This window comes from Spea bombifrons, chromosome 2 (genome assembly GCF_027358695.1).
Source record: "Spea bombifrons isolate aSpeBom1 chromosome 2, aSpeBom1.2.pri, whole genome shotgun sequence".
In the NCBI taxonomy this organism is placed as follows: domain Eukaryota; kingdom Metazoa; phylum Chordata; class Amphibia; order Anura; family Pelobatidae; genus Spea; species Spea bombifrons.
Genome location: NC_071088.1, coordinates 73030300 through 73048392, shown reverse-complemented (window position 1 = coordinate 73048392; position 18093 = coordinate 73030300). Strand labels below are relative to the sequence as shown.

The 18093-nt window shown below is 40.2% G+C and overlaps 1 protein-coding gene across 2 annotated transcripts in view; it reads left to right on the top strand.

Annotated features, from left to right (window-relative positions):
- ADGRB2 (adhesion G protein-coupled receptor B2) overlaps positions 1-18093 on the top strand; it is a 159949-nt gene that overhangs the window by 86268 nt on the left and 55588 nt on the right. The window contains exon 2 of one of the 2 annotated variants that reach the window (XM_053454754.1): positions 1418-2153. In XM_053454754.1, the coding sequence (XP_053310729.1) occupies positions 1433-2153 (721 nt within the window). In that variant the 5' untranslated portion in view covers positions 1418-1432. Of the gene's footprint in view, positions 1-1417; positions 2154-18093 lie in introns of those variants that run through there. The other variant, XM_053454755.1, reaches the window with a different exon arrangement.

Here is an 18093-nt window from a genome sequence, read left to right as displayed (position 1 = left end):
TTGATCATGTGGAATTATGTTGCTTCATAGAATAAGTCACTGTCTATACTCTGTATTTTAATTAGTTTTCTGCTAGCTATAATAGATCTTGTCAAGTTCTGAAGATGACGGACCAATAGCAGTCTTCCCATGTCAGCATCACGGTGTATTATGATGGCTTTCTGTCTGAACACCCTGAAGGACATATTTCATATAACCTCCATTTTACTGTTAATTGTCACTTGAATATTTGCCTAATTACCTAATCCCCATTAAAACCCAGCAGTTTAGGCCCTGTTTTCGTGTGAAGGTCAAGCTCAGAAGTACAACTTGCCAGAAACCCTACTTGGGTGGGACCTGCTGAGGACTGAACTTGTAAGAGAACCTGGCAGGTCTCTCTTGCAAGAAGGGCTGAGTTGGCCATGAAGCCCTTTTCATTAATATCCCAAAATGAAAATGTGCAGCTTGGTGCTGCTCTTAGGCTAAATGAGGCCTCCGCAAATAGACTCAAAGGCTTATGTGATACTTGCAATTTATTTTTCACTGTGATTATTTGCCAGCTTATATGGAATACTGATTCTTTTTTGCAATGTTCTTCCATGATTATAGTAAGAAATCATAAATCTCATCAGCTCATTCCTATCTAAACCCCCCTAGATTTTTTATTCTTTGTTAGCACATGCTCTGCCACTTTTGTCTGCATGCAGCATACTTATAATCAAATTATTTCCATTTAATGTAATCAGTGGTGGATTATAATGCGTGACTTTCTGAGAAAATCATGGCTTGGTAGCTGTATTGATTCTCCATTTAATTTGACGTCATGGAATATACCTCAGTACAGAGCCGCAGTGAAGACGGATGCCTTTCCTGTACAAAAAAAAAACAAAAAAAAATTCTCTTTGTTCTTGTGATAGAAAAAATGAATTGTCTTGGTGTATATTATCTGTTCAATCAGTTAATTATAACATTATTCTTGTTTGCATTACGATTATGATCAAATCATTAATACCATCCTTCCTGTAACATAAGAGTTCAGCAGGGATCAAAAGAAAATCTTTTGCCTGACAAATGGGGATTGAGATATGACTGTCAAATACTGAAGTTTAAGACAATTTGCAATTTCTTTAACTATTACCCATTCGTTAGTACTAAGAGGAATTAATGATACATGTACATGTACATTTTATGGAGTATCGTTGTTCTTGGGACTGCTCATGAGGGGAAAGGTGCATCATGGCCATGTGGAGATTATGTCTTCATAATGAAAACTGATATCATATATTTTATGTTCTTACTATTTTTCTTACTAGTTTAACAGCAAAAATTCTTTGCTTGAATGCAGGTGACTATAACCTGCCCAAATACAGCTCTGCACAAATATAATGATTTCAATATAGCTCAGTGCACTAATTTTGTCTGTCTTTTTGTCCCCCAGGGCCTATGTCATAGGATGAACACTGCCTGTCCCCTCTTACTGTCTGTGATATCGTCTCTTGTCTTGTGCTCCTGGGGTTCTCACCCCTCACCGAGCACATGCTCGGCCTTGGCATCTGGTGTTCTCTACGGAGCGTTCTCTCTTAAGGACCTTTTTCCTGTCTTCTCACCCGGGTGTTCCTGGACCCTGGAGAACCCTGACCCCACCAAGTACACTTTATACCTAAAATTCACCTACGAGGAGCAAGTGTGCTCACATCTCTCCCCCATGGTGCAACCTCTGGATCATTATTTGCCCAACCATACCTGCAGCAGGCCTGAGGAAGGGGCAGAGGAGGCTCGGGAACTGTGCATTCCAGGTTCACCATTTACCTTCTCACACTTTGACAAGAACTTCCTCCGTCTGTGCTTATCCGAGCAGCCCTTGTCGATCCAGCTTCTCCCTGACTCCGTGCTGAGCTTCCGTTTCGTTGAGGTGCTTTTGGTCAACCATGACAACTCCAGCCAGTTTGCATGTGGTGTATTGTGTCGGTGGTTTGAGGAATGCCTGAGGGCCAGAGACTGGGGGGTGCGCTGTGGACTGACACAGACAGGCTGCACTTGCCCAGAGACGGTGGCACGTGGACGCAATGACACAGCCTCCAATTCCATTGTCCCAGCAGGGCACAGCGATTGTTGTGTTACCCAGCTTCTTCCTGGAACCAGCAATGAGGAATATCCTCGACCCATCCCATATGGTATGTAGTCCACTTATGTTGAAGGACAGGGTGGCAGATTTACAACAAAAGCATAAATTCATGTATAGCAAGTGGTTTCACTGATATTGACATTATTAGTAAAAGAAGAATACTTGTTTTCTGTATCCAGTGTGCTTTGCTTGAATCAGTATTATAATGGTTAAGAAATGTAATCACTGCTAATCAAATCTGTCGGTATGGAGTGTTTCCAAATCGGATGTCATTCATTTTACCACATTTTCATCCCAAAAATGTGTTCGGAATAATTTTGTAATTACAAAATGGTGAATTATTGAAGTTTTTGCATCAATAGATTGCTTGAGAAAGACAAAAACCCTTTTACAATTAAGGCAGTAGCTGTGTATGGCACTGTGTCTGTCCAAGAAGGGAACTTGGGAAATGTAGATGTTTGTCAGGTTACCTCTGACAACATCACAGGCACATCCCAAATCAACGTACAAAATGGGGTCCAGAGCATGTATATAAAATGAAAATGTACTTAAAATGAAGCACTACCTTTTTTTTCACTTATCAATGCATATACTGCACTGCATTTGCCGGGTCATTTCCATGGCAAAACACAGAACGCTAAAAATACGAACTGCCGTGCTGGCGTCATGCTGTCCGCATATGTAAACATGGGGAATGGTTATGCTGCAACTATGTCCTTACACGCGTGTCCATAAAGCGAATGTCCTTAAAGTGGGGTATGCCTGTAATATAGTTTAATTACACAATTTACAAAATGTCTGCTGTTTATATACACACACCATTGTGACTTTTAAAGTAGTTTACCCACCAACATTCGAGAAAGGAGGGACAAGGGGGTTTGGGTCTGAAGGTACTTTCCCTTAGTACAGAGGGAGATGTGAGTGAATGCCTTGGTAGGGATGAATTTCATAGTTGGCAGAAAGACATACTCACTACTGATAACCCACATTTGCACGTGAATAGGTTAAATAACCCAGGGGGTATAGAGTCCACCTATACCCCACATATGTGCCTTCTATTTTAGCACAGAGGCTAACTTGTGACCCCATCTATACCCCTGCTCTATGAAATCGGAGGTTAAAAAAGAAATAATAGCGCATGACATTTTCATATTCATAATGTCAAAAATGTGCTTTGGTCTTTATGTAATATGAGTATGTTCTATGGCAGGACAGTGTGCTTTCCACAACAATAGCAAGCAAGACACAAATGAGTTAGACCGGAAAAACGGCAATGTGTTCATTCCCAGGCAGATAGACAAGGGATGTTTGGTAGCTGTACATTGGTAATACCATGAGGGATATGATAAGTTATAAATACATGAAGCACCATCACCATTATATACCAAATATTAGGTACATTTTGATGAAAGGTTTTACCTTTATTAATAGTGTTGCGTACTGCCTGGGCTCAGCATTCTCCTCCGAAATGGGCAGTCTCCTCCAGACAAAGAAAGGTTTTTTTTTTCTAAAAGGTGTAAATTCAAGTGGGGACATAGAATTCCTTTTGACATCTGGAAACTCCCTTAAAATTATTTTTACAATGTTAATTGTATAGGTACACCGTGACTGTTTTAGGACGATTAAACATAAAATGTAACCAGTACTGTGCTCCAAATGGCACTCATTTTCAGAGATTGTGTATTGCTAATTTCCTAATGTTAGCCTGGAATGGTTCTAATATACCTTTTTACCTAATATACCTTTATGCCAAATTGTGTTTTTGGATTGCTAAAGCATATTCCAGGGATTACCGAAGCCTCCTTAGAGACACCACAGACCTTTACTATAACTAGGTGGTAGAAGTAAGTATGTTTGTGTGGTGGAGTAAACTGTTAGAGTTGTTAGTGTGGGTTAGTGTAACATGTTAACCTGCAGACCGATTGGCGTTAACAAGGTTTTTAGTAATTGGTGTGCACAGAAATCTTATGTTGTGCATCTTTTTTCCTGTGCGCTCTGACATTGTTTCAAGATAATTTTGGCACAGCCACTCGCTCATGGTTTATACAACTGTACTTGCCCAGCACCCAGATTACATTCATAGGACTTGCCCCAGCACCCATATTGCACACACAGGACTTGCCCCAGCACCAGGATTACACACAGACACATGACTTGCCCAAATTACATCTACAAGAGTTACCCTATTACCTCCCCTTGATCCCTATTTACCATCCTCATTATCTCTCCCCTTTCTTCCTATCTTACCACTTATTCATCATGTCTCCCCTTTCTTGTTATCTCAACTACTTTTCCACATCTCTCTTTTTTCTCATTACCTCCACTACTCACCATACCTTCCTTTCTCCAAATCTCCCCTTTCCCCCGTTCTCTCTATCTCTCCCCTATCTCTCTCCTATATATTTATTTATCTTTACATTTTCTAACTATGTTTCCCTTTACTCACTCTCTATCAACATGCAGCTTCACTGTTGAGCACCGGGATATGACATCATATTTCAGTGCTCAGCCTCAGTTGCCGGGAGCAGTGAAACAGAGGTCTGTATGTAAGAGGGAGACACATGATCTCCCCAATTAGCCCTGCTCCTCCAGCGGTGGGTCCAGTCCATTCTGCTGCAGATGAAGTGCAAGCCCTGTGCGCACATACATTTGCTCTGGCTACAAAGCATGTGTGCGCATCCACAAGGGGACGCTGGCAACAAACTGGAGAAGACAGCTCAGCCAAAAATATACATGACATCTCTAGCTACTCCCTGAAACATTGTGTGTGTTGTGACATAGCTGTAGGTCTTGGGCTGAAGCTGAGATCAGGCTACCAGAGAGCAGAATAGTCAGAATAAACACGACCAGCAATAACACTGATAAACCATCTAAGGGCATATACATGAGTAAGCCGGAGGTTTCAATATCCAAGCCTAATAGTTCAGTAGAAACAGGTGTGGAAGCAATAGCCACCGAAGATGTGGCCACAGCAGCAAAAACATTGGCTCTGAAGCTGTAGGTCCCAGGTTCAAATCCTGATAGAAAGCCCCAAAACAAGTCAGTCTTTAAATCTCCCAGGATGGGCTGTGGTACTCTTATTATACGATAATGGAACAACACAATGAGCAGCCACTGGTCAAGCGGCTTTGAAACAGCAGTGGCCTAATTCTAAGTAATTTGTTGGTTTGGACTGTACTATTTAGATAAATAGGAGCATAGCTTTATGTAAACATTCCATAAGGAGTCCAGTAGGTGGGACACAGTCTCTTGTGGGACATAATTATGTTAATTTGTGCTATAGGTGTAACTGGAAGCACAAAAGGGGGTCATTATTCAAGGAAGTGCTTAGTTTGATTTAAGTGTCTTCTAGGTCTGATTTGTTTTGCTCTGGAGTGGTACTCGGCCATGAGCCGCCAACAGATTAATTGTGAAGGGAAACATTGTTTGCTTGGCATGGTGTTGCCATAATTGGTGGCGTGTCGTGCAGCTTGGGGCTCAGTGCCGATTTCGGCTGTTTTTCTCAGCGTTCTTTTTTTAATGCACTTGAGTGTTCAACTGAGGAGCTTAATGTCTTCACAGGAAATTTCAGAGAATAAATCTGAAATCCATTTCCACTGTGCACAGTAGATCAGCTCAAGTGTTTGTTACTTTTATTTAATTTGAGCCTTGCCTCAACCTCAATTTCTGCCTTTCAATCTTTTTTTCTTTCTTTTTTTATCCCCCCCCTTATCAATCATTCTTGTGTCCTGCATTTTCAAGTATCATATTGTTTCTCCTGATCAGTTTTGTTTCTTCTCTTTCGTATTCCATACAGCCTGGCTGACCCAGTGTCAGTCTGTCAGCTGACACCATCATCTGCTTGTCATGAGTGAACTCCATACCTGATCCTTGATTAGTCTTGTGCTCTGGGGAGGATGTGAAATACCACAAATTCTATATTAATTTGCTTCCTAATGCAACAGAGGCAATATATTATTATAATTCCAGGTTTATGAGTTTTAAGTAAAAACACTAAATAGAGGTGACATACTGTGCAAGAATTCATTGAAGGCTGTTTAAAATACTAGTTCTCATGAAGGACACCTGACCATAAATAACTCATTCACACGAATCACTACCCAAGGAACAATCAGGAAGTCGAGGGTAACAGGTATCTGGACCTGTCTTTAGCTAGCCCTGAGACAAAGTAATTCTCCCAAAGACGCTAGGAGATGATAAAACGCAAGACAGAGCAAGTACAGCAGCTGCAGCAATAACTTCAGGCTTTATGAAAGCAACAGGCTCCTTTCCCCTCCCAGCTGACACATCTCCTCGACTGACTTTATTAATAACATTTTATTAGCTACCTGCCGAGCCCTGAGCCTTGCAGGGGGATACGAGATTGAGAAAGGCTTCATGCCACTTTTTTTTTACTATCTCAGAATAATATGATGTGCTGCAGCAGAAAGCAGGAACTGACGCTCAAGGCAGAAACACTAAAAGATCCTGAGGGGCTTATTTATCAAACTCCATAAAGCAGAAATGTCTAAAAATGCCATAAAGTACACCATTTGGAGAATGCACCAGTTAACCGATTTTTATGATGCTATGCAACCAGCTTTATGGCAGACACAGCCATTTGTACCATGTCCGGGTTCACAGTCTGATCTGTATTTAAACTTTATAATACAAGGTAGTATGAAGACTCACATATAAAATAAATGTAATATTAATTTCGATTTGCTATTGTAATATGTGACCTGGCCTGGTTTTTGAAAGTTCTTAATACACATTTGTTTTGTAGGATGTCACAGAAGTTCGTTGATTGTGGGATACAGGGGTTTGTGTTTATGTGTTTTTAAGAAAAAGGAAGTTTTCTTCCTTAACTCTTTACAAGCATATGACTTTCTATTACAGTCTATAAACGATGACCCAAACGTCCACAAGGCTGCAATATTAAATCCAGAGGTTTCTTCTGCATACACGGGCAATCAGACTCTACTCCTGCCAGTAGGGTGCATGGATGGATCCAGAGCCTGATTTCAGGAGGGGCACTTTTACGCTTTTAGAGTTAGAGAAGGCTAAACATTTGTATTCCCCCTCTGAGGGAAGTGTTCTTCTGATCCAAAGACGGTTACTAGTGGTACCTTCCAAGACTTTAATTTCAAGAGTTGAACACTTACTCATTTTGTTACATCAGAAACGGGCAAACATATTTTTTAGATGGCACAGACAAGCTGTTTGGAGACAAAGATGGCACAGACAAGCTGTTTGTGGGCATTGACCAGTTGTTTGGAACAAAGGTGGCCCATGCAAGCTGTTTGGGGACACTGACACACAGGGGACAAACATGGCACATACAAGCTGATTGGGAACAAATATGACACAAGCAAGCTGTCTGGGGCACTGACAAGCTGTTTGGGGGCATTGACAAGCTTTTTCAGGACAAGATGGCACAGACGAGCTGTTTGGGGTAAATATGGCACAGGCAAGCTCTTTGAGTGCAAAGGTGGCACTCACAAGCTGTTTGGTGGGAAAGCTGACACTGTGAGACTCCTGTATCTGCACCTTACAAAATGGCCAAATGCATATGCACTAGAGCTGAAACAACGAATCGATAAAATCGATAATAATCGATAACGGAAATCGTTGTCGACGATTTCCGTTATCGATTAATCGAGTGATTGATTCGTCGTTGGAGCACTAGGCTCCTTTTACTTACCTCCGCCTGCGTTCCCCGGTTCTGCTCCACGCTCTGCAGTCTCCGCCTTCTTCATGCTACGTGACGACGGAGGTGACGCGCGTCTACTATCAAGTTTGAAGTGGAACAAGTTCGTAGCGGAGGTAAGTACTCTTTATGTCTATTGTCTGTGCGAAACTGGAGAGAGAGAGAGAGAGAGAGAGAGAGAGAGAGAGAGAGAGAGAGAGAGAGAGAGACTGGGTGCAGAGCAGAGTGGGGGTGGGGGCATTGCAGGGTGTGAGACTGGGTGCAGAGCAGAGTGGGGGTGGGGGCATTGCAGGGTGTGAGACTGGGTGCAGAGCAGAGTGGGGGTGGGGGGGCAGGGCAGGGTGTGAGACTGGGTGCAGGGCAGAGTGGGGGTGGGGATGCAGGGCAGAGTGGGGGTGGGGGCACAGTGCAAAGGGGTGGGGGCACAATGCAAGTTGTTTCTAACATCTAGTTCTTAAAATTATTTTAAATAAACGAAAAATTTGCATATTGTTTTTTTTATCCGATTAATCGATTAATCGAAAAAATAATCGGCCAACTAATCGATTATTAAAATAATCGTTAGTTGCAGCCCTAATATGCACCCAGTCATCAACCCTCTCCTTTTGAAATGTTCAAGCAGCCCCAGACTCCAGTACCACCTCAAAATAAATTGAATAAGAAAACTTAACACAAACTTATCATAAGCATCTAGTTGTCTTCTCTGCCACCCACATGCATCGTGGTTATAGCACTGCCACATCCTTGCCAGTAATATGTGGTCATGTGATGTTGACCTAGCCTCGGGTCTCATACAAGTTGTCTGTCATGTAAGTAACGTTTGTGATGGATCCTATAGGGTACTTGGACAATTGTCCTAATGCCCCCCTGGCCTGTCATTTTCTTTCAATGGTGTCAATAATAATAAAAAGTGGGAATTACTGTACTTATGGGATGTTACCGAACATGAATATTTTTTTTCCCACAGTCACGCCTATCCTTTGGAAGAAAGTATCATTATTAAAAAAAAAATTGTGTTTTTTTTTCAATTTGTGTCCACTTTTTCTATTTTATCATAAATATTATTAGAATATGTAGCTTGAGTGTGTGTGCCAAAAAAAGGAGATTATGGTCAAGCAGGAAAGAAAATAATGTTTAAGAAAATATACAATATTCTATTTTGACTACTTTGTAAAGCAATCGAGGCAAGCGAACAGGCTAAGCCCAGCTTCTCCACTGTAGTCAGAAATATCTGAGTAATAATAAATGCTGCCTTGGCAAGTAGACCCTTTTATCTTTTTGGTGAGACTATTTGAGAATGTATTTATTTACATGTTCTTGCAACAAATGCCATTACTTGCACTGTGGTTTTTTACTCTACAGGCAATGGCCCTAATAAACAAATATTATTGCCATGTTTCCCCGCAGCTGTTTCCCCAGAGCCGCCCCTTCATCCCTTTTGTCCTCTCTCCAAATTTTCTTAACATCTATTAATTCCTCTAACTCCTTCCCTCTCCCCAAACCGTTTTCTTCAACCCATGTTTACCCTCCAGTTTATTTCTTGTTTTCTCTCCCCCTCCCTTTTCATTGCTCTCTCTCCTTCCAGTCCCCCCTCTCCAAATGCCTCATTTTTCCCATTCTCTGTGGGTCCTCATGACAAAGATAGTTGTCGAGTTAGTGTCATATCTATTCATAGCAATGGATCTCATTTGGGAATCTTTCTAAAATGGATATTATTTCAACAGTAACAGACAATTTATCATTTATGAATTTTGCCTTCAAACTTAGTGTGCATGACCTTCTCTCCATCAAATCAATATTATTTTACTTAAATTAAGAGCATTTTCTGTTCACATAAATTGTTTCAACAAAGAGTCTCTCCATACACAAAGAGCAACAAACCATTGCCTCCCATTGTTCTTTTTAGGTTAATAGAATTTGACCTACTTCTATAAACATGCAAGTGTCAACAGTTGCATCAGATGGGGTAAGGTGTAACTAGAAACCGCAGGGCCCCGATGCAAAAATTGTCCCGGGCCCACCAACTTCACCAAGCAACATGTCCCACAGTTCCACCTGTGCCCCAGTTTTTGAGTACCTCCTTTGCCCCCAAACGGCTTATGAATGCCACCTTTGCCCCAAGCAGGTTACCAGTGCCCACATTTGCCATATTTGCTAAGGCTTGTCAGTGCCCCAAACAACTTGTCTGTGCCCCCCTCCTCCAACATACACTATGGCACATATAAACACACACAAATTTACACATGCTAACACACACACTTACTCATACTCACTGACACACACGTACACATTCTCATTCTAAAACAGACACTCCCTCTCACACCACTCATGCTAACACACACTCAATCTTACACACACACTTATACATCATCATCCATGGTCACATACACTTATATATAGACATGCATAATCAGATTACCCAGACCAGACACCCAGGCGAGAAGAAAACCCCCTTGGGACGGCTGTTTGTAGAAATAGCTGGATGTACTGCAATGGGTCAATCCAAGTACAACTACCCACTGAAACTCCTCACTGGATGTGGGCATTGGGTGCTAAAATGGCCAAACATTTGTTCTCATTAAATTTTGATATTGGCTTATCAATTATTCTGAAGCGAACTGTATGCAGGCCTGTTAAAATCTAGCTCAATCAATAAAGGAACTTCTCATGTACATTGTTTATGGCTGTGTATTAGCAATTAATATGGATGAAAAAAGTGATTTTGCAATAACCTGGAGGAGGAAGTAGTAGCTGCTGTTTTGCCTGGCTTCAGAGCGTTAGAAGTTTATTGAAATGCTGCGATGCTTAGATTGCTTGGGTTTGACCTGCCAGCTCCAACTGGAGCAGTGAGGAAAGATCTCTCCCTGGGCCAATCTCAGGGACTCTGCTAATTACATATGACATTCAGTTTGAGCCCAGAACTTAGGGACATTAAACGTTATTACAAGTAGCAGAGGGGATAATGTTTATTGGAGTATCATGGCAATGACGTGTCAGGCAGTCATGTAACACTCTCTTCTGCAGGACCAGCAGGAACCAGAGAGACAAAATTAACTAATAACTCACACATCTGAAATAATTGCAGTAAGACAAATCCCTGTATGTGACAGATATTTGGTTTTCATTGGTCTAAAGCAAGAGTAACCAACAGGTCGCTATTATGCTGTTGTGGTGCTGCATGTCCTTTAGCCAACACATGTGTGTGTGTGTATATATATATTTATATATATATATATATATATATATATATATATATATATATATGTGTTAGACGTGCATTTTTAACTACATAATATGTACTTAGACGGTGACTGAAATATGATTTCAAAATAACAGCTGAACTGGAGCACCTGACCAGGCTTTTGGTTTAGCACCCCTCCCCAACACAGGTGCTCCATTCGTGAGGTCCTTGGAAACCTATAAATTGCAGGAGTGTCTGTGTTTAGGAAGGCCTTTTGGCTGCTGGTAAGTAATGTACTTGCAAAGATTTAGCTCCACATAAGCAACAGTATTTAGCGTTAGGACCCACCTACATTGGAGTACTTTGGTGTAGTGGTGGGCTTAGCATAATATGGCCATATGATGTGACTAAAGCACCAATTTTGTCATCTTAGAAAGGTGTTTTTAAGTAGCTGTAACAAGGACTACAGTCATGAGAGTTTATAACCTATTTGATGTGAGTGCGCTGATTTAGAGATTGTGTATGGCTTTGGTCTTCAGCAGCACCCCCTTATAATTAATGCTAGTTCAGGTGAGTGCTTCCTTTTTGTATTTGTATTTGTATATATATATATACATATATATATATATATTTACATATATATATATATATATATATTTTAGATGCTGCTGCCAATATATTTTATATTGGAAAAATTGGACCCTAGGCAAACATTTAGTTGGGCTCCCCTCCATGCTCCCTGGCATGCAATCACTCCCTCCGCTCCCACACCAAAAAAAATAGTTGCCACACTGACTGCAGATTAGGGGAAGACTGTGAGTTCAGTGTTGTCCCCTCATTCACTAAGCCAAACCTCTCTTTTACTTACTCCCTGTAGTTCAGGTATAGATCAAATAAGCAACACATGAAGCAACACTTGCATGTACAGCATAGATCAACTGAATAAGACATATAAACCATATATTCGCAGGTATACATACATAATGTATGGAAACATAGCATAGCAGAACACACAAACCCAACTTTGCATGTATAGATCAATTGAAATTAATATGTAAACTCAGCATTGAAGGTATAGATCAAATAAACAGAATCGGACATACAAATCCTGTATTTGCAGGTATATAATAATAATGTATGGAAACTTAGCATTTCAGGTATAGATCAAGAGAACACACAAACTCAGCATTGCGGGTATAGATCAACTGGACATCACATGTAAACTGAGCACCGATGGTACAGATAAACAACACATAGAAACAGCACTGCGGGTATTGATCAACTGAAGACATACAAACCCTGTATTGGTAGGTATACATAAATAATATATGGAAACATAGCATAGCAGATATAGGTCAACAGAATAACACACAAACCCAGCTTTGCAGGTACTGTATAGATTAATTGGAATTTACATAAAAAAAACTCAGGATTAAAGGTATAGATAAAATCCCCTAAATTACAGGCATTGATCACAGGTGTCACACCCCCTAAAGGTCAGCCCTGGTGTCCACACTGCGCACTTAGAACCTGACCAGCACCCAAATTACACACACACACATAGGACTTCATTATCATTATCCCCAAACAGCCCAGTGAGCGCGAGTGGAACACACATGTTGCGGGAGCAGGCAGAAGTGCAACACACACGTTGGGGGCGGTAATGGTCAGAAATTCAGCGGTAGCGGGATTAAGAAAGGACTCTAGTGTGGGGCTCTTTTTTTAAGAGTTTGGACTGGGCCCCTTAGTTCTACTGAAGGGTAACGTTAATGCTACAGCATACCAATACATTTTAGATAATCGTGTGCTTCCAATTTTGTGACACCATCTTGTAATATAAAAAAAAATACAATATTTTTACTGTATATGCAATATCCTGAAACTGATGCCACCTTTCCTCTGCCTTGCAACATCATGGATAGTACAGTTCTGAAGCTTGATCTCAGCTCTGTGTAACCTCTGCAAAGCCAGATGATAGATGTTGATAAATAGTTGTAGATGTTGGATATTAGGCTGTATAGTGAAGACACATGTTGTCTTATAGAAAGTGCTGTTATTGCCCTCAGGTGAGTGCGGTCAGAATTTAGATGCGATTACGCCATACTGCAGTACGGTACTGCATAGTTCAGCAGGTTAATGCCAGAAGGGCTGTTAATAGCAGGTGAATAGCAGGGCACACAGCGTCAATGTCAATATTAGTCACTTTCAAAGTTTCCTCTAGGGAATCGGGGTAAGGCAGACAGGTTTTAGGTTTTATAGAGCCCTAAATCAACTGATTTAGTGCCCCCCCCCCATTACATCCAAGACAAGTGAAAGATTTAGTTATACGCAAACTACAGAATGTAATATACATTTAAAAGTGGTAGAAGTGGTTCTTCGAATCAAAAATTCTGCACGTCCACTTTCCCTGCAGCTGCCTCCAAACATCAGTCAAGCAGCACATCCGTTTATCTGTGCATGTGTCTGTGAGTGCGCTTGTACATTATTTGTTGATTTATAGACTCAGGATTAACCCTAGTTGTGTACCATCATGCCAATGTCACCCTAATCTGATAATTTCTCTGAAGGGCACAGGGAGAATGAGGAATTACCATTTTCTAGGATTGAACTAATATTAAATAACTTACTTAGCTTTCCCTTTAACATATTATTATGGAAATAAAGTATTATGATGACTCTTATGTCAAACTTACATAGTTGTGCTCTATCTATTCTTTGATGGGTCCTATGGTAGCTGCTTACATATTTGCGCTACCTATAATGGCACATTTATCTCATGGTTAAGCATCACTTTGTGATGATTTTAAACTGGGTAACACCAAGCTGGCAACCAAGCTCAGTTTAACGACAACCTGGCAAAGTTTAAAGAAGACCAATGTCCTTCCTTAAACCTGGCTGGCCTTGTGTGATGTGTGCTCTTCAGTATCCTTTAACCTATGACATCAGTGAATGAAAGGTGCACATACAGCGGTAGGTGACATACTGGATCACGTGACTTGCTAGCATTTGATTTAGAAAATCAGCCCTGATGATGCTGACATCGATTCTGTTGTTCACCCGCCCTCTGTGCGCTGATGCATTGCTGCATTAACTTGGCCTGCACAGAGGAAGAGTTGTTTAGTGAAGTCATAGTCTATCAAATTGTGGCAAGACCAGTAGAACAGGTCCCCTGTGTGTTTCTGTGTGTATTACCTTGTCAGGGGAAATTCTTATTATGGACATTCAGCTCCATTCTGTACACAGCTTTCCAGCCGCAGGACAACATGAAGAATATTTACAGTGAAGGACCGACGATGGCCTCTAAAACAGCTGCTCTTTTATTTTGAGTGATAACGTCTGCAGGAATCAGTTAGCTGATAATGTCTGCCCACACGCACTTATACAAGCAGAAAATTCTCTTAGTTTTCATTTGTCTGTGTGATCTTGCATATGCATTTGTATTTAGGGAGCCAGTGCCTGTATATGTATGCATGTTTTTGCGTGCATACTTAGGTGGTAGCTTGTGTGTGTGTGTTCGAGTGTGAAATCTCATATGTATTAAAATGCAGTGTATGTATATGATTTCAAATTACTGTGCATTGAACTGTGCAGGTGTGTCTCAGTAGTCACGGTATGCGAATCCATTGTGTTTATTATGGTTATTGTAGGTTGGAACGCAGAGTTCATCTTAGCGGAGAGTTTGAATCCTGTGTTGTATTCTGTGTATGTGCTGCTATGCAGTGTGTTTTCAGGGCACAGAATCATTTCTATTCCTTCTGGATCTCTGGGAAGCTGGGATTCTGGTTACCAAAGCAACGGGGGGAAGTAAGTATTGCAAGGGAGGGGGACTACATGAAAACTTGCATCTCATTGAGACTTTGGGAAGATGCCAGGATGTGACAAGACCACCCAAGAGCAATATAATCAAAGTGGTGCAGTCTCTCTCATTGCAGGCAGGTGGCTACAACTTTCTCCCCTTTTTTTCCATTTTCATCTTTTCTTTCAATGTATCATTTGGAAACCCTCTATGTGGGACTAAGATGATTTAAATAATGCCATTCATTTAAACCCGTGCTGACAAGACATACTTACAATGGGGCAAATATGCCTGTAAATCCATTGTAAGTAAGCTGAGAATAAGAAAAGCTTTAAGCACATCCTGTAGCCAGTTCCCACTTTTAGATTGTAAAGTGTCATGTGGTTAATACGGACATAAGGACAGTCTAGATCTCAATTACAGGCAAGATTCCATTCCACAAAAATCTGATTTGTATGAGGGACAAAAGGATAAAACGTTGTGGGCATCTCTCTCATTAGTTTAGACCACAGTTCACAGGCATGGCCAATGTGTACTACAAAATACATCTGGGGTTTATTAAGTCTCTTGTGTGGAGCAAACTTGCTTGCTCTGGACATCAGTCTGACATATTGATTGAGATATTTTGTCTGTAGTTACATGAGCAAAACGTCAGGAGACAAAAAATCATGAATTAGTGTAGGCTCACCATTGAGAAAACTATTTAGTCCCCCTCCACAGTGCCCGTGATTCCAGGTAAAGCGCTTGTTTATGTACTTGTCATCTCCTATATTGACTAATGCACTGACTATATTGACTAATGATTGTTTCCCTGAAAACTTTCTTGCCCCATTTTAGTCCATCATGTTGGTGCTAGGCTTATTTGGCTTACTCATCATCTCTCCTTTCTGTCAATCTCTTCAGGATATAATTTTAATTCCTGACTCTCATTCAGAGAGCACTTCATAGTTGTTCCCCTACCAACATTCTTCTTCTCAAGGGCTACTCCTATGGAATACCCTAACCCATCTTATCAGACTTTCCCCTAGTCCTCAGTCCTTCAAAAATAGTTATGGTCTGTTTTGTGATTATATGCTGTTGCCCAATATATATATATATATATATATATATATATATAATGATTATGAACTGCCTGTCCTCAGTTGCATTAGCCTTCATTTGCATGTATTAGTATCATCCCCTAGAAAAACTCATGAACTCATGAATGGAATGTCCTTGAGTCTCCTGCTCATTGTAATAATAATTACATTTACTGAGACAAACGTCATCCAGGAGATTTATACATACTCCTAGACTCATGTATTCATTTCAACCAGCAACTTATTGAATAAAATGAGAAATGGCATTAATTTATTAAACATAGTAAGTCATCTTTCATTACAACACTGATAAACTTTGGCGGATATTTTTTCCCCAAAATAACTATTATTTAATCTTAATCTAATGTATTTTAAAATAATCAGAAGATTAGATTGTTATGAGTTAACAATCTGTGAGGAGGTTGAACGTAAGTGAAACAGAAGGTGAGGTTGCTTTGATTGTAAAGAGGGTGATGTGGAGAAGTCAGTGACGTGAAGATCCCAAGGGTGGTGAAAAACGTTTGTGTAATCCAGAATGCAGATTGTGGGTATTAGGAGGATAGATTGTGTGTCTCTCTGGAAAAGTGATTTTTTTTTAGTGAGGGTTTTAAAGGAAAGAAAAAGTATGGGAGATCTGGAAATTCCAGAGAAGTGTTAAAGGTTCAAGAGAGTCACAATTTATGGAAAGAGCAAATAGGGTGGCTTGGAGAGCATTTGCAAAAATGTAGCAATTGCATGGTGTGATATCACTGGCAGATTAACAACAACATCAAATCTAGCAACAGCAACATAACATTTGGCATTGTACCTAAACTGATGTATTTCAAGACTGCGGAACACATCCAACTCTTTTGTTCTGTTTTTTACTGGTCTATAAGGATACATCATTTGCTGGAGTTTAAAAAATTCATCCCCTGCCGGAGTCTAAAAAAATCAAGTTGACCATTAAATGTGTCTGTTTAGCTTCTAACTTCTATATAAAATGCGTCCACCCACTCTGACTATAACAATAGGTGAAGTTCAAATACAGATTCGTGAGACAAAAACTTTTTTATTTGCAGCTGCGTTTGAGATTTCTGCGTATATACCACCGATGTACAGTTAATGTCTCGGTGTTTGCAAGGCCAGCCTGTGCCAGACACAGCGGGTTAGATTAATGGCTTGAATTAGCCTAAAGCTTGGCTGCTGACCAAGACAAGACACGCACATATTTTTTAACACATTTATGCGATTGGATTCCATTTTTACATAAATATAAGACATTCTGAAATTAGGAATTTGGGAAGGGAATTATTGGTTGGGGTTATATCATTATACTTACACTATTAATTCTGTATTATTTTTTTATGAATAATAGCTGGCATTGCACAACTGCAGTAATATTTTCCATACCCCCCACCATAAGTGTGGAACTGAGCGTTTATTATATACATAGATCATTTATTTGTTCATTCTTTTGTTCATTCATTTCTTTCAATTTACTGGCATCGTACACACATTTCCTTACAAAAATGGCTCTTTTTTCCCAAATCCTGTTAAATCGTACATACCATGTGTCCATTTGGGATATTTACTATACAACCTTACAACTGTGTTACTTTCATCCAAAATCTTGTGGGTTTATTATTTTTATACACTACCGCATCTGTAGGATTGTTACTTGCAGCCATGTGGACAATCTGGGTGAAATTTGGAGAGCTGTCGTTATGTCTGATTATGCCTGTTTGTATACATACTGGTTATTTTTTCTTGCCTAGTTCATGACATAGTATGAAGATATTATGTATTCCTTTTCTGCAACTGAACAAAGAATTCACCAGCAGATCAGAACCATTCAGCCCACCAAGTTTGCCCATTATTTCTGCTGTGAAAACGCAAACCTGATCTAGTCTTTTATTAAAGATGGCCGATACATATGCCATGCACGGTTAAACATTCTTTTCTGTGTTAACCTGTACCATTTTGTCTAGGCAACTGTTCCACTTGTATGTCACCCTCTCAGTAAAGTAAAACATACATTACATGTAAGTGTCTGACCCTCTAGCTTTAGACTACGACCTCTTTGACATTTCACCTCCTGTACTTTGTTAAAGCTCTTTATGTCTTGGGACCCTCGTCTAATCAGCTCCTGTCAATTGCAAACATTGTTTATGGTGTGTTTGATTTATATGTGTATTTTATTTTTTATAACATTTGTCAGTGGTTTTAGCTTATTCAAACTAGACTAGACAAACATTTCACATA